This window comes from Pieris napi, chromosome Z (genome assembly GCF_905475465.1).
Source record: "Pieris napi chromosome Z, ilPieNapi1.2, whole genome shotgun sequence".
Classification (NCBI taxonomy): domain Eukaryota; kingdom Metazoa; phylum Arthropoda; class Insecta; order Lepidoptera; family Pieridae; genus Pieris; species Pieris napi.
Genome location: NC_062259.1, coordinates 10,978,904 through 11,004,228, shown reverse-complemented (window position 1 = coordinate 11,004,228; position 25,325 = coordinate 10,978,904). Strand labels below are relative to the sequence as shown.

Here is a 25,325-nt window from a genome sequence, read left to right as displayed (position 1 = left end):
AAATAAATTATACAAAAAATAAAAAATAAATTATTGGGGTCTACTATACTATAGACGCTGAATCTTTAAATGAATAAGATGGACAGTTAGTTGGATTCAAAAGTTGTATTGCGCAGCAAAACTAAACTTAAGAAATGATTAGATTTCGTTACTTTTTTTTTGTATTTTATCACTAAATACGAAGTAAAGACCTCGCCTGTGAAGGCGGTTTTTTACCCTTGTCTGATTTTGCATTGCCGCGCGGGCGGTTTTTAATTTGTGATTAGCTACGGTGATTGGATCATCCGGATTTGTTACGTGCCGGGGTCAATGTACCAAGGGCTGTTAGATATTGTTATATATGATCGCATAAACATTTCGTTAGCGCGATTCAAACTATGACGTCATTGCAGTAATTGTATCCGCAGATTGTAGATGTCGCTAAACCACATTAGTTTAAGTCGAAAAATAAATTTAGACCAAATTATTCGACAAAAGAAAAAAATACACAAACGTTCCAGTGCACATTTATTACTGCTTTTGCTTTTCAGTACTAAAATTAGTTGTAAGTATTATAAAATATGACTCTTGAATAGAGCCTTCCTTTATAGATAAATGTCCAAACTTTATAAAAAGTGGACTAAAGATTGGAAAATCTACGATCTATGTTCCATGTAACTATGGTAATAAACATGTTTAGTCCACATTTTATATAAGGTCGCATTAATTTAAAACATTTTTGTGTTAATGAAATATATTTGACTTGATAAGAAACAAAAGATTTCAACATTTTAAGATGACACGTTTTTTGTAAACCAATGTCTACTATAATTATGAGTCTTCATAGTTGCGCACTGTGTACTGGAATCACTATGGCGACTATTAAGGGTACTCCCAGCCCACTTACTGTGTAACTTCCAATAACGACAGCGATACAGATTCCGTAATTTTTATACGCAAGTTCTATGTAGGGTCGGGAGTAGCGTCGGAATCGCTATTGGATGTTACAAAATAAGAGCTCTGGTAGTGTCAAATAATTCCAATGATTGTGTAAAATAACATGTGATGTAAATCGCGATTTTGTAAATCTCACATATATCAAATATAAATGAACATCACATCAAGACCGTGGAATGAATTCTGCTGTGAACGGTCTCGCTCCAGATATTAATCCGATGATTGGCTCTTCGGAAGGTAAAACACCGTTCGAACTTTCGACCTTATATTTTTGAACGATTCCAACGAATGTAATGAAAATAAATGATTTCGCTAACGAATCGCCGGGGCAGCGCCTTCGACCTGTTGAACAATGAACAATAAGCACAACATGTACTGGTAATAAAATTGTTAACGAAATTAAACCGAATTCAAATGCCTGACATTATTTACCATGATACCAGGTATATTATGCATGAAACAAGAAAACCTATACAGCGATATATATCTCACAGAAACCAAATGTCAAAAGTTGTGGACAAAATACATAATAATAAATAGATCGTCATACTAAATATAATCAAAAACAACCTGCTCTCTCTACACGTTAGTTAAAAGACCATTATTTAAAAAATCATACGGACCTTTTGTTTTGTATTCACAATAAATTCACAAAATCTAGTAAATATTTTTCAATCATATTTTACTGACGCATACTTCAAGGATTTTGTAAAATTATAGGTATATATGAACAGTCCCTAAACAAATACTTAAATATTTTTAACTCATTTCTTAAGATCCCGTAATTAAAAATATATACAAATGTTTTAAATTTATTAGTATAGGAAATTTTGCAAGAATGTAAACACACATTGTACCCATATTCATAGATCAATCTTTGGATAGTTTTAGCTAGAGTAATCTTTCGTCTCTCTCTGTCAGATTGAGCTGTGATGAAAAGAGACAGAAGAGCACTTAAGCTAAAAGAGCGCAATTAACTGATAGTTTTTATGAATAACGGGGCACATTTTTAATAGAATTAAAACGCATTTGATTTAGTTGTACAATTATACCTATCCCGTATATTTGAGATAAAATATTGAAAATTTAAATGCTTTTGTGTATATAAAATACAATATATTTACCCATTCCAAAGGGATAAAAGTGATCGTTTTTATTCAAATTGCCATTAGAATCCAAAAATCTTTCAGGCATGAATTTGTGTGGTTCATCCCATATCTCGCTATCAAAGTGTACATCGCCAACTGCTAATAATACTGTGGTATTTTTTGGTATAGTATAGTTATCTATAGTGGTATCTTGAAGCACTCTTCTGGGACCAGCTAATGGTACTATTGTGTAGAACCTTTGGACTTCTAGAAGGAAGGCCATGGTGTATAGTAATCTGTAAAAGGTTTAAAGAGACGGTTTAATTTGTATCAGTAACAATCTGTTAGTATTAAAGCACCAAATACCTTATTACACAAAGTCAGTATGTATCTCATAGTAATACAAGCCAATTAGCTTCTAATCTTATTGAGTCTCTAAGTATTTTGACGACTCATTGGTCTAGTGGTTAGTACCCCTGACTACGAATCCATGGGTCCCGGGTTCGATCCCAGGCTGAGACGAACATCGATGTGATGAGCATTTGGTGTTGTGCTTAGGTCTTGGGTGTTTAAATATGTATTTATATGTCTATATATCTATAATATGTATGTATATCCGTTGCCTAGTACCCATAACACAAGCTTCACCAGCTTAGCATGGGACTAGGTCAATTGGTGTGAAAAAAAAAAGAAAAAAAAAGAAAGAAAGATTTTTTTTACTATTGTAGTCGGTATCTATTTAAGGCCGGCAACGCACTTGCGAGCCTTCTGGCAATGTTAGTGTCCTTGGGCGGCGGTAACACTTAACATCAGGTGAGCCATGCCCGTTTGCCTCCTATTATCAAACCCAAAAGTATTTCGTAAACATCAAACAAGGCTCCAGATTAAAAGTGTGAAGCTTGTGCCTCAACAAACGTGGTTCTATCATATTTAATCGAACGAAAGGCTCGAAGCGATATTTATTTCGCGTGGGCGAGTATTAATCACGTTAAAAGATAGGTCCCAATTTAATCAATATTACAGTTTTTAAGGTAAAATTATGAAATTTCATATAGGTTAGTTTAGGAAAATTTGTCTTTGACCTATTTTAGCGAGTACAGCGTGAGTGCACAAAGCATTTAATGTATTTTAACTTATTAAATTGTTAATAATATTAAGCTTTCGCTCTAAAATTAATAACGATTTTACAGTATTGCTATTTCCTAAAAGGTTCCTGATTTATATTTGCTTAGACATCTAACGTAAAATTAGATTTGAGTGCGTAGGTGCCTTTTTAGAAGCGTTCCTAGTCATAAAAAGCTGCAATTATTGCCGTAAGTAGTCGGCTCAAAATACTAAATAACTTTTTGGCAGTTTATAAACTGTAAACTGAATTTCAATAGGAAGTTGTGTCCATAGAAACGTTGCATTCAAAGCAAGTTTTTGCTTGGAAATAAATTGCTACTCCATCGAAAAACTCGCTTTATTCTAATAAATATATTCAATGGCTTCTATTTGAGTAGTTTTTGTGAAGCTGCACTAAATAAAAATGCTTTGAATAAACGTTCTTTGAATGAAATGTTGAAGAAACGCGTAATTTTTGTATCTATTGGAATTTCGTTTACTGAAAAATCTGGTTGTATTGTAAATTATTTTAATGTTATAAATTAAAACAGGGATAATTACAGATAATAGTTTAGTGATTTTAAAGTAAATTATTAATGTTTTTCTTTGCACACATTTCTAAATAATTTAAAAAAAAAACTTGAAATGTATTATGTAACAGTACTCCAATAATATTTAAAAAATATTAAAATACTGGATGGTATAATAATATTGAGGGATACGCTCTAAATAAATATATATCACCGAAATTAAAGAGATAAATAACTTTTTTACTACTCTAAGTTGCGGCCACTGTCCGGGAGTAGGCCTCCAAACTACATAATTATTTATTTTTATGACATCGTCATCCAATGTTTTTTTCGTAAATTAAATTATATTAATAATAGCTGACTTAGATTATTTGAAACGAATAAGATTCGATGTATCGTATGTAATTTTAACAATCATCCTTTAATAGCCGAATCTTTCTGTCTACATGAACGCAGTAACCTCAAAAAATACTAGTAGCTCAACAACCTTTTTAGAAGCCTTCAGAAGATTTCTGTATCTATTTAGTGATCATATATATGTATAATGGTCGTGTTTTGTACGATTTTCGTCAATAAATAGTGTGATTTCTGGTAAAGGTATAACTAACTCAAATATAACTATTATAAAAGTGATCGCGGAAAATAACGTTTATGATCTTTATTTCCCAAAAACATAGTATCAGACAGCCGTCCTGATTTTAGTCTACTAGACTCATTCTGATGTGCATTTTTAATGTCCTTTTAAATTGATAAAAAAGATGTATAGAAAATCTTGCAATATACATACGGGCTAAGGCATGTAGCTAGGTACACATAACTCACCTGTTACTATCATTCCAATTTGGTTCATTGTCACCAATCGTTCTCTTTATCTCATCATAAACCTTCTCTTGTATCGCCTTGTATCGTATAAGACACAAAATAGCAAACTCTACAACATTACTCGTCGTCTGTGAGCCCGCTATTAAGATATCAAGACAAATGGTATTTAATTGTTCCTCTGAAAGAAACAATTGCTTTAATTGGGGCCAATAGCAAGTATAAGTATGCTTTGGTTTAAATTTCAATAGCACTGCGTTTCCGCTTTCGAAGAACTCATTATTTACGAGCTGTATTGGAAAAATGTAAAATTTTATAGTTCTTAGTGTTATAACTCAGAGAGGTTATTTAAATGTAAATTAATAAGCATTTATATTGATCGATTGATCGTGTTTTACATATGTATATTTGTACGGGCTTTTGAATCATTTTAATGAATCAATCATAAGACACTTGATATAGGACTGCGGCAGTAAAATGCTTCTAAATTTATATTACTACCAATAACATGTTAAATAAATCAGTGGCGCTACAACTGATTTAGCTGATTTTAGGTCTGAGCTCCAGATTTATGTATCTGTTTCATGATCATTTGGTAATCTAATAGGCAAGTAGGTGATCAGCCTTCTGCGCCTGACGCACGCCGTTGACTTTTAGGGTCTATGGCAAGCCGGTTTCCTCACGATGTTTTCCTTCACCGTTCGAGCGAATGTTAAATGCGCAGTAAAGAAAGTGCATTTGTGCAGAGCCCGGGATCGAACTTACGACTTCAGAGATAACAGTCGCACGCTTAAGCCACTAGGTGACTACTACAGTGAGATATTACCATGAAAAAAATCGTTGTTACTTTCTTTCATCTCTTGTAAAAATGTGTATATAAAATCGCTGCCTTGTACAGTTCCATTTTTATGTTTGATGATGGCTTCCTAAAAACAAATTGAAGTCAATTTCAGTTCTCTATGAGTGGAATAGATACAGTTGCATATCAAAGGGTGGCTTTTCCTAAATAAAAAATAACATTAATGAGAATTCGTATGAAATCGGGCCATATGTCGCTACGCGGGCTAGTTGTCAAAAGCCTAGTTCCATTTTTAAAAATCATCTTTAAAATTTTCCAATTTTAAATCTAATGCAAAGCTTCAAAAAATAAATCTTTTACTATGGAAATGAAAAAGATTTTTAAATTAATATTTTGATTACTATACAACGAACTGACTTACAGAATTACTAAATAACGTATGTAGGTTCAAATAAAAGGAAACAACTTCAACCGAAATCAAAATTGACATGTTTTATGTTTTTTTTATCGGTTACGTAATTTGGAACAAACTTATGATATTGTTTTGCTTTAATAGCATGACCCATGCTTAATATGAAAAATATCATTCATTTATCCATTGCACTAGCCATTTATAGTTAGATCTTATGCGACATTATTGTTTCACAGTTAATAACACCCATAGTTCGGGTTAGGAAAATAAATAACCCAAAGTCAATCTTATGCCGGCCATACACACTACGGTCTACCGGAGAGGTCCACCTGTGCAGGTATGCCTGCGCAAGATCGAAAATCGATTCTTTCGAGTGACACCGTACGGTGTACCTGTGCGTGTGTGCGTGTACTCCGGTCGCCTGCGCAGGTGGTAAGATAGTAATCGGCAATGTATCTACATTTATTACTTTTGTTTTAAGTTTGATTTGTTATGTTGGCAACACTGCCTATGTCATTGAATTTGCAAATTGTCATTTGTTTTTAATTTTTTTTTACTATATGTTTTCCTTTTCAATAACCAATGCTTACATCACTTTCTTCGCTTGTTTTTCGTATCATTTTTCTTCAAAATTAAAGCAAGACCTAGCAACGCCAGCGTGTCATCGTCCACATTCGATGCCATCGCAAAGAGAACTGAAGACCGCTCCGATACACCGGAACGTCTCCATACACGCTACCATTGTTCGGTTGACCTGCGCAGGCATACCTGCACAGATTACCTCTCCGGTAGACCGTAGTGTGTATGGCCAGCATTAGTTTAGTTACTTACCTTAATAATATCGCTTATTTGTAGATTTAAATTTTTTATTAAGTTATAGCCACTCAAGTCTGGAAGAACGAATCGTATCCAGGGCCACAAGTTGAGCCAGCCACCAGCTATCGAGAAGGCCTTGGAACGTTTTGCAAACAAATCTAAAATGTAACTAAGTCGCTCCTGTTCAATGCGTTCACCTGCAATGAAAATTTAAATCTTGACAACGATTTATTCATTTATAATATTCTTTACATACCATAAGAGGAGCAGATAAATGGAGCAAAATTATAACACTATGGCAACCAAGAGGCCATAAAAGAAACAGAGGTAGGCAATTTAAAAGGTGGGCCGATGAAATCATGGAAATGGCTGGAAAGACTAAGACCTGGACGAGATTGGTATACAATAAGGAAAAATGGAGGACAATGGGGGAGGCCTTTGCCCGTAGGCATACAGAATCAGTTATCGTAGATTAAGAAAAATAATAGTTATAACGTATATATTTTGTATTTCTGATATAAGGCTGTAAATAAAAAAATAAAAAATATTTTTTACATATTGAACTAATTTTACCATAAGAGAACTATTTAAACACTTCTGATGTTTAAAGATTTAAACCATAGTTACAATACGTATTGCGCTTACGTTTTATTTCAAATTGAAACGAATAGAATATATTTCCCAAGCTTAAGATTTGAGGCTTAGAACCTTTATAAGTAAGGTGAAAAGGTATGATTTACACAATAGGATCGCCGTACAATCCACCGCCTATATATTAGTAGCGCCTTGATGGTGTTAATCATTACCGTTACAACACGGGAGCGCCATGCTCTCCCAATTTTGGTGCTTTAATCCGAACCTTTAAGGTTCCAAATGGTTCTAAGGTTAACTTATTTATATCATCAGTAAATATGTTAATAAACGGATAACTCTTAATAAACCTGTCCATAAAGCATATAAAATTTAATATTTAGATCCGAGTAAATTTCTTTAATTATCTACTTTAAACAGCAAAAAACTTTATTGATTGAACTACCACATTATATAATCTTTTTAAACTCACTTCACAGTGGTATCAGAAATAACAATACAGAATTATTTTAATGCACGCTCTCATTAATGTAGGAAGTATGTTATAATTATTTCAAAAACTTCACTCGTTATATTTTTCACACTATTATTTCACCGTATTTAAATTTAAAATAAATGACATACATAAACTATAGACATAGCTAAATTATACAAAGATGTAAAGTTGTCATTTATAAAGCCTTCTTAGACTTTTTCACTCCATAACATTCACCACATGACTTCTTGCTTTGTGTAATCTCATAACTGAAATTTGTGGAGAATGGAGGACGTACCCGTAACTGAAACTGAAGATTCTTGACAAGTGATACCACTGCTAGCCCGAACGTAGTTGCTATATTTCGTCAGTGGTATGATTTTCTCATGGTTTTCCATTACTATTTATTTCCGTTTATTTATTCACTTAATTTGCTAGCAAAATTTAACTTTGGTGACTAAACCTTTCGTAGAAGCCATTAAAGAACATAATGAGGAAGTACAACGAAAGATGAAACCATTTCGTTTGATTACGAATGGTCAAACGTTAAAATGGGTGGTGTCGCTTATCTATGATTGGATTAGATAAATGAACAATCACTGACATTTCTTTCATTTTAAATACTCATGCTTATTCATAAGCGCCATGCTAAAATATTATATTAAAGTATTAAAATATTTAACAGTGAAATATAAAGTTTCGTTTCCGTAAAATTATCTTTAATACTAAAGAAAATTAAATATGATTATTCTTCTTCAATGAACAAAGCCCAACCTTTACAATACCAACATAAAAAAATCATTGAATAACGGTTGTTATTTAATTTAAAATATAGTTACATACTCATAATAGATTTCAAGGTACAAAATGAAAAGATCTAAAGATATTTCTATAATGATTACTTGGAATGTAGATGCTTGTTATATTAAAAAAAAATCTAAGTATTCAATAAACATGATGTGACTTTAAATAAATATTTATTTGCCCATTACAAGGAGTTTAATAAACTACTTCAGAACTTTATCGAGACAAATGAAAGCATACAACATTCAACTTCAAAAAAATAGAAAGTATTTGTGTAGTTAGCTAATCCGGCTCGAAGGATCAAAATTTTCGAAACCTATGAGTGAAGCTTAGTTATTTAGAGTATGATTTTCACTTTACTATATTAACTACATAAGTCGAGCATACTTATGTTATTTAATTAAATTCCTTGTCGTAACTACGACGATTTGGATAATCGTTGGGCTTATGAAACGAATAAAAGCCGACCGAGTAGTACAACGATTGACTGGTACTCGTACGGGTAGGATTCAGATTTTTACAAATAAATACTGTTTGTTACTATAGTAACATCTTTAGAGCAGTGTTGGTCTATTGGCTTAAGCGGTTAACTCTCAACCCTGTCCGTAAGTTCAAATCGCAAATGGATTTTTCTTTCTATAAGCGTAAGTCACACTTGCTCCAACTGTGAAGGCAATGTGACGGAACCGGCATATCCTAAAACCCAAGAAGGCTAATCTTCTACTTATCTATAAAAATGAAAAACAAAGAATGGATGCCACCAAGGCCCATAAAGACCACACTATACCATGCCCTGGATTATTATTTTATCACTATGGTAGAAGTTAAGAACATGTTATACTAACCAGCTGTGAATTTCCACAAAATATTCATCACTGACATCGCGAGAATGAGTTTCGGATTAATCGGTGTTTTTCTGTTTTTCTCAATGTACTCTAGAATATTCGCAAGCTCGCTTTGAATTTCTTTCTCCATCGGGGTTTTACCAAATCCGACGTTTTTCAAATGCTTCACTGTGAATTGTCGGTGTTCCCGCCACAGAGGTCCATCGACAAAGGTTATTCCTGCAATTATTTAATTCGTTGAACAATAATATTGGGAGGAGGCATTTGTGGGCAAACGGACAACGTCAATATAGTTAGTTTGTGGCAGAGAATAGGAATACGTGTGTAAAGGCTTATTTATGTATAGTATAGTTTACCTAGTGGGCAAAGCCTGGACTTTCAAGCAAAAAATAATTTTCAATTCGTTACCATGCCAACGAATTACATACTCCTTTGTTAAGTCTTGATCAAATTACAATTAAAAAAATTAACATGATTAAAATATCATATTTATCACAAATAGTGAATGGATAATATTATTACTAATCAAGTACATATAATTAAATACATGGAATAACAAATACGTAGTACATTAAGTACAGTTTAATTCAATATATTAATTTAAATAGGTATGAATGAAATTGTAACGCTGAAAACTAGGACAAATTAATAATTAAAATCCGTAATTACATATGGTTTACAGTTTCCTGCGATTTCGTACGTGTAGTACAAATCTTATCGACACCAATTGCTATCGCTTGGAATTTACTCAGAACACACAATTCCTTTGCTCAGATCCAAATACTGTTACATGGCGTAACCTACCTATACAAGATAGGGCGACCTACTTTATGAAATATATATTATATTCAATACAAAGACGAACAGGGGCGAAACAGGCAGGAGGCTCATCTGATGGTAAGTGATACTCTCAATGGCAGAGTGCTCGCAAGCGCGTTGCTGGTCTTTTAAGAAATGGTACGCTTTTTTCTTGAAGGACTCTAGGCTGAATTGGTTCGAAAATACTTCCTGCTGGTTCCACATGTTTTATATTACGCTCAGTTGTGGAACGACGACAGAAGAGACGGAATACCACATTCGACCAGTATCACTCGGAAATCATTAAATTAAAAACAGATCCATTTGCTTGTTATCATATAAATGAGATTCGAATTAAAATAAACAATATTGTCTTAGTAATAAGTTTGATAAAACATCATTAGATAAAATGATAATTAGGTGGTTCTATGGCCGGATCTAAAAGCACCATGTCTCGCGTATAGTGGTGACTGGTCGGTCTTGAATTCGTGTATGTTAGTTATTTCGACTATGATTTGCGTGTTGTTCCCACGAGAATGTAAGTTCAGGCTCCTATTTCACCATGCCTCATGCTGATAGAAGACAATTTTTTTGTTATTTTTTTTAATTATTATTAATTACTTAAGGAGTCATGAGCATGGTGTAATGGTTGCAGCTTCGTACAAACATTGTATAAAACAATAAACATGGCGATTAAAAAGAGTGGCGGTGAGTTTATTGCCAGTTCTTCTCTTCCGTTCTACGCCCTTGATTTAAGAACTGGCTATAAATTTAAAATTAGAAGCATTTTATATGTATTTCTTTTTTTACGTTCATAAATGTACATTGTGTTAGCTATATGATTAAACGATTTTACTTTGACTTTGAGTCGCGATAGTTCGGATAATGCACGTGTGTCACATTTTGCCTGTGTCGCGCGAGTATATACATTTTCGCGCATTGTTTACTTAGAAATTGTAATATTTTGTTCAAAGAGCTTTTAAATAAAAGGTTAAAGGTACACTGCCACAGGGACCAAACTTTTTAAATTTGTTTTGATTTTCATTATAATTATTTCTATAATTACTTTGTAGGTTAAGAAAATTGTAAATACTGTATATTTGATTGTAAATAAAATTATCTAATTTTAGAAAATCAGACATTAGACGACAAAAAATAAAAATATAAATAAAGCTTTTAGATTAGATAATTAATGTTTGATCATATTTTATATCTTAGAATGGCTGCTTAAAAAATAGACAACGCAACAATTAGGTATGTAGAATAGCGAATATTGAATGAACAATTCGAAGTAATTACTATTGACATAAAATATTCATGCTCCTAGATAAACATTTAATAAATAAGCTTCTTGCGGCACTGTTTATAGTAACAAGCTTTATTTCTTACTTATCCATATTCCGTAGTATTTATCGACCAGTAAACTCACCCAGTCGTTTTCCGAGACACCTCAGCCTGATGAAAAAGCTGTCTGGACGGCCTTCAAATTCCTTTTCGGTGAAGACTTGGCGTATGTTCTTTTCCCCAAACACAACAACAATTTGGTCTGAGCCAAGCTTAAGTCCAAGTGCCTTCGTCGAGTACTCTTTTGCCAAAATTGAGAATGCCTTCCACTGTGAGCCGTGTTGCATTGTCATTTTTTGGACAACCGCACTCGATCCAACGAAGGGGTACCATTTTGGACCTGAAAAATCGTAATGGAAATTGTATATTTAAAAAGCTGATAAACGGAAGAATCAAATGTCGAAATTTGTCTAAGAGCATAATTATTACCTAATTTTAATAATCAGTTAGTTAACTTTTCAACAATGCAACCTTCAAATCTTATAATATGTTTCATATATGTTGAGGGACTTAGGGGGCGTCCATAAATTACGTGAGGTGTTTAAGGGGGGGAGGGGTTCGAGTCTAATCTCATTTAATCTTACGTTGGAGAGAGGGGGGGTCTCGGCAAATATCACGCAATTTTTTTCTTTTAAAAAAAAATAGGAAGACGGTTGACCCTATAAAGGCCATCTCTGCAACTTCCCGCTAACTCCATACCTAAACGCTCAACATTTCACTTATTTTGTTTTAGTCGTAAATAAAAGCACGAAGCAAATTTTTTCTTTTTTCAATAACAATCCAACGCGTTTACGTAAGAAACCCACATTTTGAAAAATCTCACGTGAGATTGGGGGTTGGGGGAGGGGGTTGAATAAAATCTCACAACATCTCACCAGGGGGGCAGGGAGGTACAAAAAATTAAAAAAACACCTCACGTAATTTATGGACGCCCCCTTAATTATTTTTATGGTTCAAGTTTTTTTGAGGAGTGTCTATTTTTTTGTGGAGGAAGGATGTTGTACTGTTACTCCAACCTAAAGCAAGTTCCTCGACTAGTCTAACCACAGACTGGACGGATAGAAGGCCCCGCGTGTTTTTCCCACGAGAATATAAGTGCGTGCTCCTATTTCACCATGCCTCCTGCTGATAGAGGACAAGTCTTTGTTTTTAATTTATATTATTATTATTAATTAATTAAGATGTCACGTGGAACATGCTGTAATGGTTGGAGCTCCTTACAAACGTTGTGTAAAAAATGGCGATTAAAAAGAGTGACGGAGAGTTTATTGCCAGTTCTTCTCTTCTGTTCTACGCTTTCTACGATTTGAGAACTGGCACTAAATGTAAAGTTAAAAGCATTTCATTTACATTTCTTTTTTTGACGTTCATAAGTGTACATTGTGTACACCTATATGATTAAATAATTCAAAACTATATATCCTTAGCGGCCGGAATAACTTCTTTTGCACGTCTCAGGGTATGACGACATAACAGTGATTAGTAGGTACAGATTGTAGAAGTCTCTAGAAACTTAACGTAGTGCGGTTTGTACATATTCCATTTACAACTATATCTAAAATTTATGTTATGCTAAAAAGGCCAGCCAATTCCTGCCTTCTTAACATCGACCTCGTAGGCGTCTAAGAGGCTGAAGAAAGCCAGTGTCTTAGACGAGCTGTCCCGTTTAGGACCATTGGTGCCGCCGAGGAGTTTTAGTGCCACTTTTGTGGTATTCAACATTTAAGCTAATGATTTCTCGATTTGAGATATGCCGGTTTCTTCACGATGTTTTCCTTTAAACTACGAGCGCACATAAAGAGAAAGTCCATTGGTACACAGCCAGGGGTTGAACCCATATGCCTGAGGTCGTACCTCAGGGCAGGATATGGGCAAACTGAAACCTCTAGGCAAACACTGTTTCTTAGAGAACATATATCAACATTTTTTTGTTTTCGTTAAACAAATTAAGATTTCGTTTAACTGGTTTTAAAGTAATCATAAACTAAGTATAACTCGTCTTTTTAATAGAGTACTCATCCGTTTTTTTTAATCACAGCGTAAACACTATGTTATAGAAAGCGAAAGAGTAGCTTAGTTAAAAGGATATAATTTATAATATAACAATGAAGTCTGCATTTTAGGGGCTTGGTTTAAAATATATTTAATTAAAAAAATAAATGAAACGTGAACATAATTAAACTACTAAAGTCTACTAAATTGAATAATACTTTTATATCGAATATGTTTTTTATCAATTAAATATTTCTTCTTTTGGCCTCAAATGAAGTATCACCCGGCCAGGTGCGTGTTGGATGACGTGTATGTACTCCCGGCCTATACCTGATAGGACTAACTTTGAACACCATGCAAGCAATAGTTAATTGCGCCCGCAGTAATGGGGTGGGGGCGTTTACGTTTATATAATATACGAACTTTATATAAAGAAAAAATCTTGAATAAATCATTGTAAATTTCTTATTTTGACTATCGTGAATAAAAATCGTGACACATATTGATTTACTCGCATTTTACAGTCACGACCATGTAAAATTACGTGATTAAATTCGCCATAAATATTTTTTATTAAATTTATTTTATTTGTAAACCAAAAATCAAATGGGATAAACAAGGCATTACCCAAAATCAACGGCTTAACGAAGAACTACTGTGTATTGGTATATTAACACCTGGACCTAATTTACACTTGTGTCATTATTTTCTTAAATATGCTAGATCATCAGCATTATCCCTGAAATATGTCGTTGATTTTGGGGTTTAGCTTTCTATTTTCACCGCGAGCCGGGATTTTAATGCACGAATAGAAAGAAATTGTCGATTTAAAATACTCAATTAACTTTTTACTTATAGGTAGACAAATAAACCTCACTTAACTTCTTAAAAATTAAATACACTCTTTTGTCTTTATTTATAGAACAGGGGGCAAACGGGCAGGAGGCTCATCTGATGTTAAGTGATATCGCCGCCCATGGACACTCTCAATTCCAGAGGGCTCGCGAGTGCGTTGCCGGCCTTTTAAGAATTGGTACCACTGAAGTATTTCCGAACCAATTCGACTTAGGGTCCTTCAAGAAAAGAGCGTACCAGTTCTTGAAAGGCCGGCAATTCACTTGCGAGCCTTCTGGCAATGTGAGTGTCCATGGGCGGGGTGGTATCACTTAACATCAGATGAGCGTCCTGCCCGTTTGCCTCTTATTACATAAAAAAATGATCTCGACTTAGGCTCCTTCAAGAATAGTGAGTACCAATTCTTTATACGACAGCAACACAAATGCGAGCCCTCTGTCGATGTGAGTGTCTATGCGGGGGCCGTTTGCCCCGTGTTATATAAAAAAACAGATATTGTAAATCATTCTCGACTCCACTTAAACACACAAATTTTTTAATCAAACTTTCTTTAGCCGTTTAGGAGGTTTATTACGATCACATACAAAGAACGTTTATATACCAGCTGTATTTGCTGTATAGATTAATAACCTAGATAAAGACTGCGGTGCCATCTGCCAAGCTGATTTGTGAATCTAAACCATCCAGGGCTCCACCTAAACGCATAAAAAAACTCGTGGAAGGAATTATAATATCTCTAGAATGTTTAATAAAACAATATAATGCTTTGAGTCAATCTAAATATAAAAAGTTCACAACAAAGAAGTGTTAATATGTTCATTTTTTATTGAACTATAAACGATTATAGCAATAAAAAAGTAATATGATGATTACTCGATCATTTAATATGTATGATAACAAAAAATGTTATGTATATATTAATTATCTACTATGAAAAATATTACGAACCTTCGTTACTATATTCTGACACCTTGTCTTTTATAAATATATTAATTATTTATGCTTATGTTCTTGTTTTATTAAAAAAAATTATATGTACTGCATGTTGTCATGTTCTAAACGTTCCCTGAACTTCCACAAATATTATAAAATCAAAAATAGCCAAATTAGTCCAATCATTGTCGAGATGTAGCGACACAAACGAACCGCGATTCATTTACATATTTCATTTCATCATTAGTTTTAGCTGAGTTAAAACGAAATTGTAATATATTATGACGATTTTTTGTGACTCATAAATTTTCCCTTGAAAAGGCTATATAGTTAATTAAGTACTAGCGACCTGTCCACGACTGCGTTTTTAAGTTTATAATATAAAGAAACAAATCTTTTATATATATTTTTTTTAATGTTACAGGAGGCTCACCTGATGTTAAGTGATACCGCCGCCCATAGACACTCGCACTGCCAGAAGGCTCGCAAGCGCGCTGCCGGCCTTTTAAGAATTGGTACGCTCTTTTCTTGAAGGACCCTATGTCGAATTGGTTCGGAAATACTTCAGTGGGCAGCTGGTTCCAAATAGTGGTGGTGCGCGGCAGAAATTGCCTTAGAAAACGCTCAGTTGTGGAACGACGGACGTCAAGGTATTTTGTATTCTGCCTTGAAGTCCGATGACGATATTAGTATAGATACAGATGAATATTTGAACTGAATTTTTGCAATATCCCATAGGAATTGATTATGTACTTAAAACCGTTGGACTGATAACCAAAATCAGTTGATTCATATAAATACGCAACAAAGCCTAAGGTACAATAAAAAGCCTAAATAGCTTTAAAACCATGTACTATACTTACAAAACATTGCAACACAATTTAAATCACGTCGTGATTAAGACGAAACTATAATATATTTTATAACGACCATTAATTGCTTCTTCAAAGCAACTTCATGATCAGCATAGTATCGATTTTCGGGTAGCGTTACTAAAGAAGGACGTCGATAATAGCTCTTAGTCTATTAGATTAGAATCTACGCTCCACCTAATCATTAAAAAGATGATAAACGTTATAAAAGTAAAACCACACCAGGACTTCGCATCCAGGAACGCCTATAGAAATTACGAAATGTAGAATTTGCAAATATATTTATCATTTATTAAAATCTAAACATAACAGCTAGCAACTATACTATCTTTACAATTTTCTTAACCTACATCGTAATAATAAAAATAATTGAACATTAATAAAAAGAAAATTAAAACTAATTTAAAAAGTTTGGTTTCTGTGGCAACCTTTAACGCTGGCAATATTCAAATATTATATATTGGTTTCCCATAACCAAGCAAAATTCACTTAAAATTGAGTACATTTACGATTTCCAATTATTTTTATAATTTTTGCTTGGAATCAAACAAACTACGAAAGTTAAAAAGTGTGTTACTACTCATCTTTTCTTTCATATATTGCATTAATTGAGACCAAAGTATTTCAGTACAAATTAATTATCCGACTAAAGCTTAGTTATTAGCTAATATAGCGTATAAACGGAAAAATAAATTCCCAACGATAAAATTGTACAAATGAACTTCGTACTAGTCCTAATAAAAGCTAGGCAGTTGGAAGTGGAATGTTTAACAAATTGAGACGTTTCATATAAGTGAGTGGGTGATGAGCACGTCAAAGCTTTGCTGAATCGAGTTGCCACGTTCGATAATTAAATGCGATCAAATTGCAGAGGGAACGTTTGAAACGCTTTGTCTGTATTTAAACTAGGTTTCCTCTATTATTCGATACAAGATCAGGCTGTTCTTAAACGTGAAACAGGAATAGCTTAAATACGTTTTTTGTTTCCTTTGACAAGATGTTATATTTTTTTATAGAAAACGTCGAGTTGTAACATAGTTACATACCGTTACTATTTTGGATGGTATCGCAAAGCGTTGGTACCTACTTTGTAATTGTTTGACGTTCTCATAATTTATAAATTTTGTGCTGTCATGTTTTACTTTGTATTGTATTTTTTATCAGTGAAACTTTTTGTGGATATGTCCATTGTGTTTATTTTATGTTTTACTTTTATTTTATTTTGGCTGTATAGAGATGTATCTGTTAAGTTTCCTTAATAAATAAATAATAGCCGTAGCGATTGTGATTCCGCTTTGAATGTTAAAAACAAATGAGAGTTTTGTACCCATTTTTTGCAATATCGACGGATATTGAGAGAGCTTTGGTTACATGCTGACACGGGCTGTCATAGGTGACACTTGCCCACGTCATGGCTCAATCAATTTTGAGCACGCCAAATCAAATCTGTCAAATCGTTTTTGGTTTACCTAGGGATGGTCATAGCAATCATGAATTGGAATCAATGCCTGGACCCGAAGGTTTTCATATAGAAATAATTATGTTAATTGGTTTTTTAAGTAACTGAGTAATTAGTTCATTATTATTGTTAAGAGCTCAAAAATTACCAGTCGTAACTAAAATATTATTTATTTTGTAATTTTTCAAGGAGTCAAAGTGTATATATTAGTAATAGATCTATATAAATATTATAAAGAGGAAAGGTTTGATTTTTTGTTGGTTTGAAATGAAGAGGCTCCGAAACGACTGGACCGATTCAAATTCTTTCACCGTTGGCAAACTACACTATTCCCGAGTGACATAGGCTATGTTTCATTTTCAAAAAACTTAGGGATGCTTACTGAAACTTTAATAATCTAACCCAAGGTGTTAAAACATAAACAAAAAACTTCCTTCATTCGCGTGCGCTGCGAAAACTATTATTGATAGAATAAAATGATGTATTACAATTTTTCAGGACACATAACTACCTATAAAAAATGTCCCGACAGCATGTCTCTATCTTTTATAGTTACGTCACAATAAGCGTCCTTTTATTATTATTTTTTTTATTAAAATACCACCGCTAGAAATGGCTCTTTATTCGTACCTAGGTATTGATCCTTATCAAAATAATTACCAAAGTTTCACATTTAATGGCATAATAGCTACAGTTTAATGGCATAACCACCAAAAAAGCATGGTGGATTGGTGTTCTCCTGCCTTTTCTCTTGAATAGTTTACTACTATGTAATATAACAAAAATCTTAGCCACAGCAACGCTTGGCCGAGTCTACTAGTATATAATAAATGCAGAAAAATATTAAACTAAAGATAAGAAAAAACCTCGTAACCACAGTAACAAAATTGAAAAGATAATCTTCTTGATACGTATGTTTAATACAGTTACATTTGTTGTAGAAATTTAAATACATATAGATTCACAACAACTAGCTCAGATGTATTGTCTAGTTAGAGACGACATTGGCAACAATGTAGAATTCAAGAAACTACGCTTTTTGGTTCATTAACCTTATCTACCTGGTTGCTTCTAAAGATAGGCATCTCCATCTTTGGATGATTAGCCTTCGATATTTCCTTCATTTAACAGGATAATTTTTTTAGAATGGGATTTTATTCTTCAGTGCTTATAGTTAAATGCAAATGTAGTTGCAGGTTTTTATCTAGAACTGATTGTATAATTTCAGGAATACTTTAATAGATAGAAAATTTAAACAAATTTAAAGATAATGGTCCCTGTGGTGTACCCTTAATGCTGACATTTCCGTTCTGTATTGGGATACTTGTACGTTTAACAAGGAAAGCACCAGCTCTGCGGTCACAGATACTACCTAATATTGACATAATGTTATAACAATGACATTTGAACATCCATTGAACGATAACTATGCTTAGATATAATGATGATATTAAAAATATGTTATCTCCAAGCACTTGGTTGAGGTATTAACGCTGCCTGTATTTGACGAATGGTGTGTGCTATAGAGATATCAAAAGTGATAGTTTAGCCAATGTAGGATACATACAGCTTAGAAACTTACATACAGTTGCAGTAGCAGTATTGCTCATTTGGGTATTCCCCAAACGGTCATCTTCCGTTTTGAGTTATTATTTAAGCTTTTCTTTTTCTTTGCCTTAATTTTAATTTGTTGGTACAGGTACGGGTTTTAATCGATTTAAATCAAGTATTTTGTGTGTGAGTGCCTAGTTATTTCCGATCAAATTGCCTATTTCACTTTTTTCTTTTTACTTCTATTATATGCTTCCTAGTTCTTATTTATTAATTATTACGTTAGAAGTTATAAAAAACGCCTATTTTAAAGATAGCAATCTTATTAAATAATCTTTCGTTTTGCGCACAACCAAATTATTTTTATTTTTTTTTACTGCAGGACACCGTGCTAAATTCAAATACAATTATATCCACAAACAAACATAGATACAGATACTATTATAGATTTATTTGGAAACATAGTCGTCACTATAGTCGCATATTGCATAAATATACGGTTACACAGATAACGAAAATAGAACTAATAGACTAAAAAAATAACATTTTTACTATTTGTTATATAAAACTTATTATTTTTACTTATTACTGTTTTATTATTTTTTAATAATTAGGTTAGTTAAGATTTAATATAAAAAGAAAATAATAATACAAATAAAATTGTGAATAAAGATACAAATACATAGTGATAAAAAAATAATTTTTCTATTGATATTATAGCTATAGAATGTAATTAGAAGCATCTATTTAGTTTGATTACTTGCTGCAATTAAATAAACTTTTCATTTAACATTAAACTAATGAAGTGCTTATCAATTAAAACAATACAAATAATTTGTTAATTAATTATTAGATAATGTGAAGATTCGGCAATTTATCATTTTAATTGACTCAAAAAAACTGGTGGAGGTTAACAATTCCAGAATATATGTACACTAGCGAACCTGACTAGACGTTGTCCTGTACACACGTCTTAATTACAAATTTAGAGGTGTGGAGGCATCGGAACAACAAAGTAGTGGAGCTTCCCCCACCCCTTATAACTAAATAGTAAATAACTTACTTTCCTAGCAAAATGGAAAAAAATTCAGTCAAGTTTTCGTATGAATAATTTATTGGGAAACCCGGTTGCCCATCTGTAAAATTTAAAAGACGTAGTTCACTCGTGATCTCTTGCGCTGTGATTAGTCGATCAGGCGTATTCAACCAATCGCGAAGCTTAAGTGAATTCGCTCATTTTTTTTAAAGACCCTAAAGCGGGCCATAGACGGACCGCATGTTGCAGCCGATACCGACTGCTCTAAGCGGTCGCCGCACGGCGATCTGCAGTTTCCATACTAAATGCATATTCGCAATACACGGACCGCTCGAGCTGTTCCTGAGCAAACCGCATGTTGCAGTCGGTCTTGACTGCAACATGCGGTCCGTCTATGGCCCGCTTAATAGTAGGGTACTCTGCGTCTTAAGCGTCGAACTTGTCACCGTCATTCATATGTCCTAAAGGTCAATGTCAAAAGTCATCATGAAAAAAATACATGCTTAAAAAATGATAGGAGTAATTAATTGTTCAATTAATTACTACAAGACTTTTTCAAAGAAACTGAGTAGACTGTTCCTAGAATTTAGAAAGCTTAAAAGCTCTACACACTTGTGATACAATTATTTACACTTTATAATTTATTGAGGTGAAACTTCTTTAGGCGCATGAGGGTAAATTTTTTACGGAACGTCTCGAAGATGTGCAGTGTTTTTGTCAAAGAAATGGGAGAAAGCGATTGAGACCGATTGAGACAGTGAGAAGGGTTATTTACTTTATAGAAATTCAATTTTGAAAATTAAAATTTAAGAAATAAATTTAATTTAATTCATTAAATCCTTAACATATCTTCCTTTTTTCCTCCCTCTAAGTCTCGGAAAACTAGTTTTAGGTTTGTATAAATATGAAAAAGAGTTAAAAATTAGTTTGCCAAGAAGTTTCACTTCTGACATGTGTACTCGTACTTTGTACGCACGCACTTTTTTTTCTATACAGGCGTCTTTGTTGATCTTTTAAGCTCGTTTATAATAACTTATTTATGCTTGTACTTATAAGAACTGGATATAAATAATGTAATATGTTTTATTAAAACTCAGAGTACTCAGAGTCCCCCATTAATTTAAGTCTAGTGGTATTTATTATATGTATGTTTTTGATTTTATTTTTTTAATTTCTTTAAATCTTCACTGTATTTCCGAACCGACTCTTAAACCGGTCCTTTACGAAAAGAGCGTTCCAATTCTTAAATGGCTGACAACCCCCTCGCGAGCTATCACTTAACATCAGGTGAGCCCCCTGCGCATTTGCCCCTAGCTAGTTCTATAAAATAAAATTATGACGTGTGTCATATATTTAAGTATACCCATTGTTTCTAAAGTCATCGGTGAGGTCAACTACACCCAGACGACGTCATCAAGCGGATAGATTCGGGACCAATCAATGACCAATCAATCAAAATTTTCGATACTAATTGACAATTAATCACAATAAATTCGTCTTAACTGAACGAATTTCGTTGCGTTAATTTATGTGAGCCTTCTGTCCTATTAAAAAAAGTCATATTACACCGATTTAACTCAATGTATGCATCTCTTTTCAACATAGCGTAAACTCAATTTGATAGAAAGAGACCCGTAAAACTCATACAGTTAGTATTGTCTTTTATTGACATAACTTTTGGACATAGAAAAACACTTTTTTAACGGATTTGAAGTTATGTTTTATTATAAATTTACCGATACCAACTCCGGGGAAATAAATACAGATAACATAACTTTTTCTACAGCTGTGATACTTTTTGACATTCAACACCTTTTGTCTTCAGTCATTGTGACCACGCACGCTGTAAAGCACGCGAAACGTCGGTTAAATTTAAAATTATTGTAAATTTATAATAAAACATTACTTCAAATCCGTTAAAAAAGTGTTTTTCTACTCATACATTTCTTAAAATAATATAAGTATTACTGGACTCAAAGTTCGTTTATTCATTGATTCGTTGAAAAACTTTGTGTTATCAGAAAAAGATAAAAATTATCATCCCAAGTTAGGATGTATGATAAGCGGGTAACATTAATTAATTTTAATTGATAATTAGATTAGTCATAATACTTATTAATAAGGTATTTTTATCTTTTAGTATCGCTTTGTGTTTTTCCGCTCCGCTATTGTCAAGATATGTCCCAATATTTGCATCACTAACGGCACGGCACGGCTTAGCACAACTAGACATTTTAAAATATTTTTTTATTTATAAAACACAAAAAATTTACTTCCAATAGTAAAGGAATTCTTGTAGTATTAGTAAAAATTGTTATTGTAACTTGTCTTTTAAAGGACATTGAAACAAGATCTATATGAAATATTTGAAACACGTTAACCAAACAAAATATTATCAAAAGCAATCATGTTTTTGTTTTATATAAAAACGGGTCACGGGAGGCTCATTATCATTAGCATTTCTTAATGAAGCCTCATCTCGTGCCCTGAAGATGCGGTGAAAGCGTACGAAAATGCCATAGAAGAGACCCTTAAGGAAGAATGGGCCTACTGCTTTTCTGAGTGGATCCATCGAAAGCGACGATATGTAGAGAGGAACGGAGATCACTTCGAAAAACAATAAAAGTATAGTAGTTTTTCATTTTCTAAACATTTTCAGTGTTCTGGGTATATTTCTTTTTTGACGTTCATAAGTGTACATTGTGTACCTATATGAATCCTACCTATATGAATAAATAATGTTGACTTTTGACTTTTTGAGGATAATTTGATAATAAGTGTAACAGGAAATAAATAAGGCATAAAATATGATAAATTCTCTTAGTCGAATACGTTCGGTAATACTTGTATGGTTATGGTTTGGTCAAAGCACCAAGTCATTGTTTAGAAGCGCGGCATCCAAAATTAAAATAGCCATGATGATCGCCAACCTTCGCAAGGAGATGGCACTATAAGAAGAAGAATACTTGTATAATCTATATGTAACGTAGTATTCATTTACCATAAATAAACTGGATGTTTTCACAAGACAGGGTGATTCATGAGGTAGGCTTACTAATTTATAATTTTCATTATTCATTAATTTATTGACCGATATTCAGAGACTTATTTAACCCTATAAATATTAACTGAACCGATACTCCCATCTGTCAAGTAATTCTGACAGTTGGGTTAGTAAGCTGGATCTTAATCTCTGTAATTCTTGGTGGGAAAAGGTTTTTAAATGCCGAAAGTGTCAATTTATGTGGTGATATAAATTAAATCAATGAAAGAGAAGATAAGAACATTATTTCAGATTAATTCAGAACTAATAATTGCTTATTCAGTGTTAAAAATATATATATATAGCTTATAATAATTAAAAATATATACAATTGTGAAAGTGACTGCCTTTTTTTTATATTTTTAAGAAGCGAGTATTTTTATAAAAATCCGAAGTCAAAACATCTGCTGTTGCGGTCAAAAAGAACTAAGTCATTTGTTGTAAAGTTAAACTAACTTTGAATTATATTGAATCTGCCTGTTCAGACACGCTGGCCCCTTTCCATCTACTTGGAACAAACAACAGAGCTGGTGCGGCTTGTGAAGCGGCTGAAAAAGCTAAAGCATGCAAATACAGGGGTCTAGGCTCCGAATTTCTTTCTCCGCAACTATTTCATACATTTTTCAAACAAGATGACTCATATAATTATTATTCAATTTAGGGTTTACACGGAAATATTTTAATAATTTTATGTAGTCTAGCTTTCCCGACGATAGTTGAGAATCAAATCTTGTCTCTCAATTCATAACTAAAAAGTAGAGCCCGGGACAGCCGGGTACTTTAAACAATGATTTCTTTCTGAAAGCTCGGTGGCATTTTTCAAAAGTTCTTCAACGAGTTCCTAAGAAGTTTCGTTTACTACTCGACTGCTCATTTCAAACTTTGTAAAGGTATATAAGTCATTAAACTATTTCTATGTACGTTGTACACTGTTGGCTTGGGCGTGTGTCTCACAATCCTGAGATGCATTGCTGCGCATCAATGGACTTTACTTTCTTTATGCGCATTTAACGCTGGTACGGTGAAGGAAAACATCGTGACGAAACCGGCAATAGTCCAAGCCTTACCCCAGAAAGCAATTGCATCTCGGCTCTGCTTTAATGTACTTCTCTTTCTAAATGCGCATTTAATACTCGCTCTTAATTGGTAAAGTAAAACATCGTAAGGCGTCTTAAACCCAATACTTCGACGGCGTGTGTCAGGCTCAATACAGAAATGGAAGAACAACAAAAATTTTCCACTGGTTTAATTTTTCGTTATACATGTCGCAACCTATATATGTATGTCGCGTATTACGTGGCGAATTCATGAAATTGTGGTATTTTATAGCCAATTTAGCTCACCGAAATCATATAAACAGTTTAACGCATGGACACGTGATACTGAGAAATATTGGTGATCAAACCGTAAAATTGTTTTATAATGTAGTTTTGTTCTCAGGATAGTGAATCGAAGTGATTTAGGCAACAAAAATCTCTTACAGAACATTGAAAGGAGAAACTAAACTAATAGCATATTATATTAATAAAAAACTAATCGAAATAACTAAATTAGTAATAGACGACCCCGAAGACAGAGTTATTGATTTTTTAAATATTTAAGAGTTTCCGATCAATTTTAGCAGTGATATGTATAAATCTAAGAAAATATTTAACGCTACCATAGTAACACACGTGCAGATATGTATGTATAAAAAATTACCATACACTCGCACATTTATAAAATATAATTAAAATTATTTGCATATATAATAGTTAAAATTATTCAAATATTAAAGTTTACGCGTGCTGTAAATTTAAAAAAATATATATAATTTAATAAATACAATTGTAATTAACAAAAGTAATAATTGCATAAGCCGCGAAGAAACATTAAAAACGTCCGTTATTATCAACATGTTCATGCAATTTTTGGGAATAGATTAAAATACGATAAACGGTTTCACAGAAAGCATGGGCAGAGGAACCAATTCGTCTAAACTATTTTTGGTTGATTGACAACTGAGCACGTGACATATAGGTTAGACGCTAATTTAAGATCGTGGTATTGAACTAAATTTAACATTACCTGGTGGGAAGTTGCGTGGCTTGCTGATCGTATTGATAATATAGCCGAAGATGGTTAACACGAGAACGGCGACCAGTGTCGCAAACATTTTGATTTGAATTACCTCACGCGCCAATCACTCGGCGTTCACAGCGCAACTGTTCTTGGTATATTCAT

The 25,325-nt window shown here is 33.2% G+C and overlaps 1 protein-coding gene across 1 annotated transcript; it reads right to left on the bottom strand.

Moving 5' to 3' along the window:
- Nucleotides 1-490: 490 nt before the first annotated feature.
- Nucleotides 491-25,325, bottom strand: LOC125062772 (probable cytochrome P450 305a1). The gene is made up of 8 exons (XM_047668917.1): nt 25,170-25,325; nt 11,447-11,701; nt 9,220-9,438; nt 6,520-6,701; nt 5,304-5,403; nt 4,481-4,658; nt 2,061-2,320; nt 491-1,278 (listed from the first exon to the last, which is right to left on the bottom strand). Exons 1-8 carry the CDS (start codon nt 25,255-25,257, stop codon nt 1,100-1,102), a joined length of 1,461 nt encoding a protein of 486 aa, XP_047524873.1. The 5' UTR covers nt 25,258-25,325; the 3' UTR covers nt 491-1,099.

Coding starts and splice junctions, on each gene's coding strand:
- LOC125062772 (XM_047668917.1), bottom strand. CDS start 25,257: ATGTTTGCGACACTGGTCGCCGTTCTCGTGTTAACCATCTTCGGCTAT. Junction 4,659..5,303: donor TAACAACGATTTTTTTCATG/GTAATATCTCAC, acceptor TGTTTCTTTCAG/AGGAACAATTAAATACCATT. Junction 1,279..2,060: donor CTTTTATCCCTTTGGAATGG/GTAAATATATTG, acceptor ATTGTTCAACAG/GTCGAAGGCGCTGCCCCGGC.